This window comes from Sinocyclocheilus anshuiensis, unplaced genomic scaffold (assembly GCF_001515605.1).
Source record: "Sinocyclocheilus anshuiensis isolate Anshui unplaced genomic scaffold, SAMN03320099.WGS_v1.1 scaffold144, whole genome shotgun sequence".
NCBI lineage: Eukaryota > Metazoa > Chordata > Actinopteri > Cypriniformes > Cyprinidae > Sinocyclocheilus > Sinocyclocheilus anshuiensis.
Window position 1 is genome coordinate 197,691 of NW_015555720.1, and position 13,075 is coordinate 210,765.

General features: G+C 36.8%; 1 protein-coding gene across 2 annotated transcripts in view; it reads right to left on the bottom strand.

Annotated features, from left to right (window-relative positions):
- The window catches only part of numbl (NUMB like endocytic adaptor protein), a 55,162-nt gene that overhangs the window by 28,506 nt on the left and 13,581 nt on the right, over positions 1–13,075 (bottom strand). Inside the window, exon 1 of one of the 2 annotated variants that reach the window (XM_016465567.1) lies at positions 6,008–6,372. The exons of the other annotated variant lie outside the window; for it this stretch is intronic. Within the exon in view, the coding sequence (XP_016321053.1) occupies positions 6,008–6,048 (41 nt within the window). The 5' untranslated portion in view covers positions 6,049–6,372. Of the gene's footprint in view, positions 1–6,007; positions 6,373–13,075 lie in introns of those variants that run through there. 2 annotated transcript variants of the gene reach the window in all.

Consider the following 13,075-nt stretch of genomic DNA (forward strand, 5'->3'; position numbering starts at 1 on the left):
CTGTTATTAGCTCTAAAATGACGTTTTGGAATTTGCAACAGAACGTTTGAGATGAGGTGTGTAAAAAAATTAGCTAGTTCCACACACACGATATTTCAGGACGGAAACATGTCAAATGTCTTGAAACAAATCATCTGAACAATTGATGTGTGATTGTGACTCCAGGCCGTTTAAATTATTAGAGAAATAATGCACTCCCGAAGTGGTTTTGTGGCCACGACGCCGCGCCTATTAATGGAATGGTCTTTCTCAGTTCTCAAACAAATTAAGAACTACATTCGATTTTTATTGACTGAACGCAAGCGCTTATTGCGATAGAAAACACTAACGGTTTCACTGATTAATTTTTTTTTTTGTTTGCTTGGGTGGTGGTAATATTAGGCCTATTATATTAATAGGGAAGGAGGGCCCAAAAATTTGTTTTGCCTATGTCACGAAAAGAGGTAAATCCGGCCCTGCCTCTAAATATTGTATTTTGTATTCAGCTGGAGAAAAAATGTCATACAGGTTTGGACTGACATGAAGGAGTGTAAATAATATAATGTTTTGGTAAATTATTCTTTCAACACCCTACGGTAAAATCTCAAAGTTATATTATCATGAGACAAGCAATTAAGGTTCCCCTGATATAAATGTTTGGACCAATACAAAATCATAAATATTTTCATTATTATTCAGATAACTTACAAATAACCAATACTAAAGTCTAAACTAATTTGTCTAAATAAAGTAACAATAATACACTGAGAAAAATTTTAAATGCTACAATTAATTTACTAGTGTTTTCAACGTTACAAGATAGCAGAGGTAATCTAAATACAAAATTTGTAGAAGAAAAACAATGAAATATCTAATACCAAACACACACATATATATACAGTATATATATACACACATACACACACACACACTGTATGTATACATATGTATATACGTAACCGATACATTATTAATATATCATGCATCTCTAAAGTACTACCATTTAAATAAAGTTTTACATTTTTAAAACTAATGCTTATACTATGCAAGGAAACATTAAATTGATCAAAGGTGCAGTAAAGACTTATTTCAAATACATTTTATATTCATCAAAGAACCTCACAAAAAATAATTAATTAATTTTTAAAAAAACAATTTTTTTTTTTAAGTTTTTTTAAGCACCAAATAAGTATTTTCTAATGGTTTCTAAAGAATCATATGACACCAAAGAATGGAGCAATGGCTGCTGAAAGTTCAGCTTTGCATCACAGGAATAAATTACATTTTAAAATATATTCAAATAGAAAACAGTTATTTTAAATTGCAATAATATTTCACAATATTACTATATAGTCAAATAAATGGTGCCTTTAAAGCTATTGTGTCCTATTTCACCAAATAATTAATCAAATAAGAGCCCAGCCCGGGTGTACACACATTTGTGGAGGACAGATACAGATCCACCCGCCCATGACCCAGTTTCAGTACCTTATAGACCGCATTTGCAAACATCATCTGACCCAGGGAGCAAAGGCGACTTGTTTCTCTGGCCATCTGCCGCAGCACGTCTAAAGAAGCTGCACCATATCACACCTGTTCTCAGATTGAGGTTACACTCACACACATAAACACGACACCCGCACACACCCACATACATCAAATACAGATGCGAGTAATCGAGTTTGCAGATGACAGGGGAAAAGGGGTCAGACCAAATGTTTATCCTAAGAGAAACTGGTCTTTGCTAATATCATCAATACCGAAAGACAGTGACACAGTCACCATTTCACACTCACGGACAGTGTGAATATGTGGGTCATTCTGGTTTGCAGTACATGCTGTCGATTCAATCGCATAGAAGTTTAGATCAGAATTCACTGACATAAGCCGCAGAATGTTTTCAGTAGGCAAACAAAACCAATGTCCTAGTAAAACAATCCTCCTATAAAATGTATGTCTGTGCGCATGTTGCTTTAAAGAGTTAGACAGCCGAGGGCTCTAATGCAGTGAGACAGCTGAATCAGAGACTGCCATCAGCAGGATGAGTCTTCTGTGCTCGATTGACACTCTACCTAACCAACAAGCGCTTCTGCGGCTTTTTCCAAACCAAATTTTCTCTCAATCTGCCACAAGCTCAACTTAAGAGGCATTATTATTTGGCAAGGATATTTCTAAAGGATATTTCCCTTGCTGTGATGTATATTTTAGGGATAGCTTGGTTATTAGCTATACATGGCTAAAAAAAGACATCAACCTCTCCTTTGCTAAGCAGCCTTGCTTAGAGTCAGAAATTGAAGTAGCAATAGATCATTTCTTCTGTATTATAACATGTATATCTGAGTGTAATGATTATCAAAAAAACGTGTAGGGTGTGGACCATTGGTTTTTGACTGGATTTTAATATGTGGTCATTGCAGATGAATGCTAGCTTACAGTGACAGAGTTTATGTGGAATAAAGGCCAAAGTATACTTTAGGTTTTATGTGTGTAATATGTTATGCTTACAGTGTGTATACTGTAAACATTATCATCGGCATAGTAGATACTCTGTGCATTCAGGTTGCTTTTTTTTTTCTTTGCACTAATTGGTTGGTGCACAAGGTTCTCAAAAAAAAAAAAACTGAAGAGACGGAACAACAATAAACATCCATTGTCAAACCACTCGAGATACAACTACAGTAAACGGGCACTTTGACGAGTGTTTGTGGTTAAGAGGTTTCTGCAAGTATAAAAGAGTACAGAGTTACATAGGCACTCGACACATGCACACTATAGTTTAATCTGTACACATACTCCAGCATTCACATCAAAACTTTTTGGGCTTAAATAATTGGAGAATTCTGGCATACATCACCAGAGAGAAGTTTGTTGTTTCACTGGAAAATTAAGTTATGCAATAAAATGAAAGATACGCATGGATGAATCGTTCACAATAAGATCAATGCCATGCATTTTGAAAATGTGTAGTGTGAATATTTATTTAATGCCACTGTGTGATTTGCATAAATTGCAAAAATAACATTTTCTAAGGATTCAACGATCTGTCAGTCAAAAAGTCCCCAAGTCAGAAGCCAGAAGTTGACAAGCCAGAACACTAAAACGGAGCCACAGTGTTTGCATGTTACTGGAAATCAACCAGTGAATGGCGTACTTAGTTGTCACATTATGTTGCAAATATCCAAAAATCCAAATAAATGGCATACACAAGGTTTTATTGAATGTGCAGACAGGACAGTGCCGCAAGGAAAGAATGGTGAAGGTTTTCTAGCTCATGAGTCTTGAATTATTGATTTTGTTTATTTTGGGTGAAGGGCAGGACATTGAAAATAGCTCTGAGGCTCCTTTTTCAACAAAATGGCAACAAAGTACACAGTTTCTCATAGATTATCCAACAAACATCTAGTAGATTGACATACAGAGGTTCTAAGAGCTGAGACTATACTGATATAAAGGCTGACCTGTCCGGTCAACAATGTCTGATGCCCTTGAAGAATAACTCAACCTTGAGATAAAACTTAACATCTTGATTTTCCATATTAAATAACATTTATAATTATTTTCATAAAATATATTTTGATTAAACAAAGACTGGCATGTAGCATCAGTTATCAGCTCTAAATAGCTTAGTCCAGCTGTGACCATAACAACTTGGACTAGTGATGAGTCACAATGGTTGACTCATCAATTAGTAAGGTTCATCAAGTGTTTTTTTTCCCCCTCAACAAAAACACTTATGGAAGTTGTTTACTGCGATTTGGCAAGTTAGTATGTATTCCTGGAGCAACATCATTGTTGGACCTGAAACAACATCCCCATCAACCAATCAGATTGTAGGGTTAGGATTAGGGCGGGGGCTGGGAGTTGAACAACATGCTTATCAACCTATAATTTCCTTACAATTAAAGGGTCAATTAATGAGTTAAGGCTAGGAATCCGATTACAACTATGTTTGTTGACATGAGCATTGTTCCAGGACCAACAAAAGATGATGATCCAGGAACATGCCCTACTTGGCAAAATCATGAATGTGCTGCATCAAGTAGGACATGTTCCTGGATCATCATCTTCTATTGGTCCTGGAAAAACATTCAAGTCAAACAAAAATACACTATTAGTGTTTTTTTGTATTTTTCCCATCAATAAAGCAAGATAAATTAGTCTAGAAAGCAAAATCATAATACAACAAGATTTGTTTTAAGAGAATATATCTCAAATTGCATTTATTTTTCTTACCCAATTATCAAATTTCTTCAATATTGTTAGAATGTTCTTTAAATTTATTTGTAATAAATAGAAATAAACAATTCAAGGTATATTTTTTATAAACAAATCTTATTTACTTTTACTTCTGTATTTATTTTTGCTTCTAGAGTAATTACATCCTGTTTTAAGGATGCTCCGATATTTTTACTGGAAAGTTTTTGGAAGTGAGATCATTTTGACATGAATGTTGCTGTAGAGAGACTGTAAAAAAACTACAAACATCTAAGAAACTTAAGCTGTATTCTCTGAAAACAAGTCTTATTGTATTACAGCATTGCTAGGTTAATTTATTTAGTTTTATGGGCTTATAGGGGGTAAAAAGTTGTGTTTTTTAGTGAAAATGCTTCTTCCTACACAATGTAAGTGACCTATTTCTTCTTCTGCATGTCGTGTGTGTAACTGTGGCCCTTTAAGGCCACCAGTAAGAGAAACTGATAGGTAGAGACATGAGAGTCCTCTCAGTCCACTGCGTTCTCTGTAATGATGTTCTCTACTGAATAATCTACCGAACATTGTTCGGAATGCAGACACACTCTGTCAGTTTAAATCTAGATTAAAGACCCATCTCTTTAACCTGGCTTACACATAACACACTAACACATTTCTAATATTCAAATCCGTTAAAAGATTGTTAGGCTGCATTAATTAGGTCAGCCGGAACCGGGAACACTTCCCATAACACCCAATGTACTTGTTACATCGATAGAAGAATGGCATCTACGCTAATATTAGTCTGTTTCTTTCATATTCCGAGGTCACCGTAGCCACCAGATCCAGTCTGTATCCAGATCAGATGGTCACTGCAGTCACCCGGATACAGTACGTATCCAGCCCAGATGGTGGATCAGGTCGTAGAGATGACCTCGACAGCCCTGAATGTCAGCGGAGACCAGAACAACTAGATGAGCCCTAGAGACAGATCCCCAGTGAAGACCTTGTCTCCTAGACAGTCATCGGAACAAGACCACAGGAACCAGATGAGTCCTCCGCACAATCTGACTTTGCTGCAGCATGGATCAACCTGCTGGTTTGTCTGGCCGGAGGAGAACTGGCCCCCCGACTGAGCCTGGTTTCTCCCAAGGTTTTTTCCTCCATTCTGTCACCGATGGAGTTTTGGTTCCTTGCCACTGTCGCCTCTGGCTTGTTTAGTTGGGGACACTTATTTTCCAGCAATATCGTTGACTTGATTGCACAGATACTATTTAAACTGAACTGAGCTGGATGATAACTGAAACTGAAAATTTAGTATTTACTATTGTCCTTTTGCATTATTGACACACTATTTTCCCATTTAATACTGTAAAGCTGCTTTGACACAATCTGTATTGTTAAAAGCGCTATATAAATAAAGGTGACTTGACTTGACTTGATGCCCTTCCAGGAGAGGAACAGCAGACACAATCAGAAATTAATTTGTTTTTGATCATCATAACCAGCCTACATTGCATTTGATAACCGCGGAGAGCGACAACAAATAAATCAAATAATAGAAAGACAGATAAGTATCAGCTAATCTGTTCAGTTGGTATATCAATTTATCTATTAATCTGAGCCATATGGAGGCTCATGCAGCTACTTCCTGTAAGAGTATTAGCCAAACACAAGCCTTCAGAATAAGCTTGGTTACTAATCTGAGTGATGCACTGGTTTTAGGGCCCATGTGTTTTAAAAAAATTTTAAACAAATTTCATGGCACGAAGCAAAACATTCATAACCCTTTTCCACTGAGGCTCATTCTTCATTTTTAAATAGAAAAAAAACTCACCTCCCATCTTCTGTCTCATCCATATCACTGCTGAAACTCATTTTAGAGAGATGTCAGAAGACCAAAGCCAGGTAAAGTATCAAAATCGAACCACCCGAGGATGTTTCACAGTCAAAACTGACGTTCGATGAAAAGCTTGAGGCAAAACGCTGTTGAATATTCAGTTTTGGGATCCAAAAGAAGGAGGAGGCAACCACACCTCCTCTTCAGAGATTAACTTGGAGGAGGCGACAATAACACATGTGCTCAGTCTCATCACCATATGTGTCCTCGCCCACAGAAACATGCGCTGACACACGGAGACATGCGAATTTGGCTGGATGTGCTGAGCTGCAGCCTCTGAGGAACAAATCAACTTTTTGTCTTTCCACAACATAGGCAGTGAGGGGAGGATGGAGAGTGAAAGATAGAGAGACAGGGAGGGGAGGGGAGAGAGAAACAGAGGAGGAGCGCGGGCGGAGGTGATTAGACTGGAGATGGTGATGACACACTTTCAGTCGCCCATCTGCAGTGCCAGTTGTCTGTGTTGTTGTGTTTGTACTTGCTATGTTCTTCCAGCTCAGCTCATCATATGAAATAGCTAATGTAAATGAGATATAGTTTTGTTATTCTGACATATTAGTCCCTGCGAACAGAGCACAGCATGTGCACATAGTCACAGCACACTTCCTATAAGCCTATTAATGCTATAGTTATGAAGAATGACCTCAGTGTGCTGGAGACTGCTCAAGATTCTACTTGCGTAACAAAATGCCTTCCAACATTTAAAGACATACTGCCTTTTCTATGCATTTTTTATTCTTTTTTACTGACGTTTTTTGTCTTATTTGTTATATTTTTCTAAGGAAACAAAATACTTATCTTTAACATCTATAATGGATTTTGAACTAATCTATTTATTATTTAGTATATTTATTCTATATTTATATATATTTGTACTCCTTGCTTAACAGGGATTCCCTTTTTTGTTATCAGCTTTTGACCTAAAATATTACTTGAAAAGATTTAAAGGTAATATTTAAATAGTCTAAACACACATTCGTATGTTCACAGTTCTCAGTTAATTATCACATGTTATGCAGGTAAACAAAGAAAAATATTAAGTTTTGATACAGTATATAAGTTTAGAGTTTTAAAATTCATTTTGATTAATTATTAGCTTTTCTTTAACTCAGAAACTCCCTTCAGTTCCCTTGCAAACCCCCAGAGGTTTGTGAACCCCCTTATAGAAAAATATTATATATTTACCTAATTATTGTTCTGTTTACATGCGATTGAATGTCACCACAATATCACAATTACTAGTGGATTTTTCTGAGCCTTGAGTTAGAGGATCATGACTAAATTAAAGCTGAGGTGTGTTTTTTGCGACATTAGTGGAACAAACTTAAATTGTTTTCAAACAGGTTTCCCAAAATGCTCACATTAGAGTAAGTTGCACCTCAAAATCACACCATTGGTTGAACCGAAGCAGAATATTGTTTATACTTTATAAACAACATTACTTAAAATTGTCTCTGCACATTAACCTGGGATAGGAAAAGTATTCCTGTATTTGGGGTGAAAGTATTTGCCCTTCATTTGACTGAACTAGTGCTAAAAGGCTAAAGAGAAAATAAATTCTGAAATTCCAAAATCTAAAATGTCCAAAATCACTTGAAAGCACAACTTTATATCTATAGAAATGTTATAGGAGGACTTAAATGCAGCATAATTCCTGTTCCTTCAACTTCAGCTGTCTTGTGCTGACTGTATAATATCTTGACTTATCTTTCAAATTATGTTACTTTTCTAGACTGGAACAGGGGAGTCTCTTGGCCAAGGACTGGTGGAGCTTCCCTCTGGTGTTGAATTGAGCACGCTCTGTTGATTGAACTTGTCCTAAATTCTCATGACCCAAATGAGAGTCCACCAGCAGGGCTGGATCAATGTATTCACATGGACATTTAACCAGACCAATCATGTCCAGCATTTTGTATAGTTGTTTTACCCAGAGGCAATAAACAGAGGGGTCTTGAGCTCCAAAGAAAAATTGCATATAAACTAAATATGCAAAATACTTGCAAAAATATGTAGTGCCTAAACAATTCTTGATTACAAATCATTCCACAATTCTGTCACACTTTAGCACTTCATATCTACTCCCAATGGAACATTTTGGGGTTAGGAAACTACAATTTAAATGAATTGACACATATGTCCAATCCTCTCAAATAGGAAATTATATGCTACATATAAACAGGCCTCCCACTCTGGCAAACACAGTCTGTTAAATAAGAGTCAGTCAATTCGTCGTCTCTAGAGGGTCAATGAAAGTGGGGTCAGATTTATGTAGTTCGACTGTATGAGCCGCATACTAGAGAGTGACAGAGTCACAATGATTCAGTGGCACATTGCCCTCTACCTGCACCGAGCGGCAATATGACAAAGGCCTGCATTTCTTTACTGAGCTGTCGGAGGATATGTGACGCAAACTCATCTGTCAGTACAGCTTCTTATGTACCACTACAGAGAGGATTAACCAGATTAATCTTTCAGTTTGGGTAAATTAATTAATTGTAATTTGTAATTTCATTAGAGAATTTTGTTAGTGGGAAAGTGCCAACACAATTATTAATCAATGCATTGCATTTTTTCTCATAATACTACATTGATTTTTAAAACCAACAAATGTCTGTCGCAATACACATTAAAAGTCATACTGTGCACAATTCATCACTGCATGCTATTCCAAAGAAGTCTGCCTTCATAAACTTTCATCAAAACATAATAACTTGGCTGAATGTAAAGTGCTACATTAAACGCAAATAATAAAATGTGACCAACTATTAGGGCTGTGCAATATATCGAAATTATCAAAATATCGCAAATGTACATATCGCAATATGCATATCGCTACAGTTTGCAATATTTGGGGCCATGAACAAAAGACAAAGAGAAAATCACTCACTGCTCTTACCTAAATAACTTTTGTAGCTTAAATAAGAATCAGTGCATATTGAATTCAAAGAGTAAATACTAAGCAGTGTTGTATTTTTCCTTTTACACAAGATAGTTATAGAAGTTCACAGAACTGACTCAGCAACAGCATGTGTCATCTGAGCATGTGGCATTTAAGCATTATCGTATCGCATAGTGTTGTCAAAAGACCCGGTATTTCGGTACCAAGTCGGTACTAAAAAAATGAAAACGTTACGTATTGGTACCGAATACTGAAATTTTGGTACCGTGACAACACTAGTATCGCATATCGAATATCGCATTATTTAATGAGTTATCGCATATCGCATTTTTCTTCAATATCGCACAGCCCTACCAACTATACAATCTTACTCAAGACTACACTAAACCTAAAAGGTTTGTTCACCCAAAAATGAAAATTCTGTCATCATTTACTCACCCGCACGTAGTTACAAACCCATAAGACTTTCGATCATCTCTGAAAACACTTCATTCGTCCCAAAACTTTGGCACTTTAAAAAGTTCAAAAGACATTGTAAAACAAATCAAGCCGTTTAATCCAAGTCTTCTCAAGATCACTTTATATGTATGATAAATAGATTTAATTTAACATTTTTCACAATATAAAAATACTGATCAGTGTTCATACATAGAGCATATCAAATATGGAAAATGGAATCATAACCATATTAGTTTGACGTGCACAAAAACAATTTCATTGGTTCTCACGAAAGGCCAAATGTGACACTGGTTCTTGCGAATATGTTTCAGCTTCTGTTTACCATTTTTGATGTGCACAACCTAAGTGAGCTGATCAGTGTTTATATATGAACAAAAGCCTAAATTAAATTGGTTCATCAAATAAAATGATCATGTCTCCATTAATCATTTACTATGACTTTTGCCTCAATAAACTCATAATTTGCTGCTTATAAGTAGTTAGTAAGGTAGTTGTTAAGTTTAGGTATTGGGTAGGATTAGAGATGTAGAATAATATTGAGTAAACGATGCCTGAATTTTCATTTTTTTAGTGAATGGGTGCATTTAAACAGCAGTGCTTCCAATAATCCCAACAGAGGGCCGGGCCATGACTTCCCTCAGCCACCCTGCATTCAGTCCCATCACCATCGAGGGGAGCCCCAGGCTCATGCCAACACACTGGCCCTGTCTTGCTTATTCTCAAAGCCTGAAGGCATAAAAAGCAGCCCATCTGACGCAGAAGCACTGATATCAGGCAGACGAGAGCCTCCAGCAAGGCCCGAAGAGGCACTGAGACCAGTAGCGATGTCACTTACTTCCTTGTTTGTTCTCTCTCACTTCACTGCATTCGATTACTAAATCTTGGTTTCAAACAACTCATTATCCCTAATGCAGTTTCTCCCTCTTTCTCACTGCCTGTTTTCCTCCCTCGTTCTTATTATTTTTGCTCCGGGCGTGATTGTGGTCCCTGTTGGATCAGACGAGAAACCCAGAGTGTAATCACACCCAGAGGTCCGTCACGCTAAGAATCCTCACTGTTCGTCATACCTCACTCCAATCGACATCAACACCCCCCAATCACCACCTCCTTTGGCTGCCTGGCAACCAGCTCCCATGGCAACCACTCCTACAAGGGGTGTATGGGGTGAGTTCCAATGCCTGATGGAAGGAAGAGGCTATGGGAGAAAAGAAGCACGGAAATGAAGCACTATTGCAAATGCGCTTTGAATAATTGTTGTCTTGACACTACTTCCTGGCACATGGTGGGGAAAATTCTGAGTTAAACTACTCATAAGTATGAGGAGAAAGTTTAACGTACCTAATGCTAATATTTATACAAAAAATCTCTTCGCCAAATGGAAGACTGGGAGTGTTTTTGAAAAATCTTGGTTTTATTGAGAGCAGGATGTCCAATGGCTGATCTAGATTTTAGCAAATGAGGCCTACACAAAAGAGTGAAAAATCCCTCAAAACAGTGGAAATTATTAGAAAACTAAACTGCAGAAAATCTGCATGGGTATTACGGAGTTTCTTTTTCATTATTCTGGTTACTAAATAAGAGTGGAGTAGTTTAAAATCAATATAAATTACCATTTGCAAGCCAATTTGCTTCCATAATATGACATACTGTATCTCCAAGTGAAAGAGATATTCAACAAGAAAAAAAAAAGTATGGCACAACTTTATTCATCAGTGAGTGATCGGGTCATAAAAAGTGGCCAAAGTAAGCTTGCTAAAACAATGTTTAAATAGCTTTTTAAATGAACATTATTCAAAAGCCTTTGTGGCCAAGTGAAGTAAAGAAAAAGAAATGTAATTTCAGAGAGAGAAAATAATTACTTCTATACATGTGATTTCAATTCTTAATCAAAGTTTACACTGCAAAGAAAGACTTTCTTGACTTTCAGTACAAATATCTTAACATTCATATGATTTATGTTTAAAAAAGCCTTTTCTGTTTAAAACATAGAAATATCTATTTGTTTTACCTTTTGAATTAAGTTTATTTTCCTTAACCCTATCTTGTATTCTTGTTTTAAAGATTAAGCCACTTAATTTTAAATAATTTTTCAGAAAACAAGACTTAAGTAATTTTGCTTCTCGGGTAAAGCTTTGCTTCTCAAATATCCTGATTTATGAATGTTTGGACATTTTAAATGAAAAAACAAGACAAAAAATTAAGCAAAAACTAAGCAAAAAAAAAAAAAGCTAGTCTAGTTAGTTAGTTAGTTAGTTAGTTAGTAAGTACAAGTTATGTTTTGACAAAGCTGTATACGTTTTGGAACTGACAGGAATGGAAGAGAAATATAGCACTTCTGTTAAATTTACAAGCAGGCATATTTATCAGCCAATAATCTCAAAATAGTTAAATACCATCCAATTAATCAGTCTGTCTAATGTATCAGTCTATCAATAGTTGAAAGTTATATGTCAACCGTGTTCAACATACTAACACTTTGTTTTTATTCAGTTCTCCCCCACAAAGGCTACATTTCCTTGAAAATTTTAATTAAATGCCGCTGGGTCCACAGTTCACAGTACGCTCAAGACCGAAAATAAATAGACCACAGTGGGAAAGCAAGAAAAAGGCTAGTGACTGACAAATGTCAGCATGACAGGACCTCCAACCATATCCAGAGTCCATTTATTGAATAAACACAGAAAGTGTTTTTATAAATTAATAGCCACAATTAACAGCCTGCAGACGAACGGTGAGATGACTCAAGCATGTTATATGGAGGTTTCCGCCACACTGGAAAGAGTGAGTCAGGAATAGTGAGTGGAAAGGAGGACAGGCCCACAGATGGCCCACAGCAGGGCTGGAACATGCCACATGGCTCCTCCTTAACAGCTAGTGGCATCCAACACAGGGAGCAGAAGTGGACAACTTTGTTATGCTAATGGGGTGGGACAGCTGCCTGGGGTCACAGGGCGAACTTAGAACGTCACTGCACGAGCGGAACTGAAAAAAACCCTGATGAACCTGTCATCACAGAAGACCCTGGTTCCTATAAGTGCCTCAAACAACAATGGTTGTAGAGAAGATCATATAATTTAGGAATGCACGATGTATAGGAACCATTTTGGTTATCAGTCTATATTACAGACATTTTTCATTTATTGGTATTGGCTAATACTATATTTTATAGTATACATACATACTTTATTATGTATGATATAATTTCCCCTATTTTTATATTAAGATCCCATAATGCTCACTTAAAGTTCATCTTTATAAAAACTAATAATTTAAAGGTCCCCTGAAATGCTTAGAAACACGCAGCGTTACTCTATGTGTTGACGTCATTTTAACTGAAACAGGAAGACAGGGCGGGACATATCAAGCAGCCCCGCCCCTTTTTAAAATAGCCAATAGCGTTCGTTTATATCACAGCTTGGGCTAGAGCCGTTCAGAGCTGTTGAGCTCTGTAAGGCCGCATTTGACAGGGTATGCCAGCCGCAATCTCATCCATATTGCTATAAAATATAGCATTCTGTGTAGAATTCAAATAGCTCCGATACATTTTGTGATCTGCGCCGACTCGCGCATGTGATCCGCTCCATGCTATCCTGTCTCTGGACCGGAGCAGAGTGTGTGTGCGGTGCGGTGGTTAGCGTGACACAGCG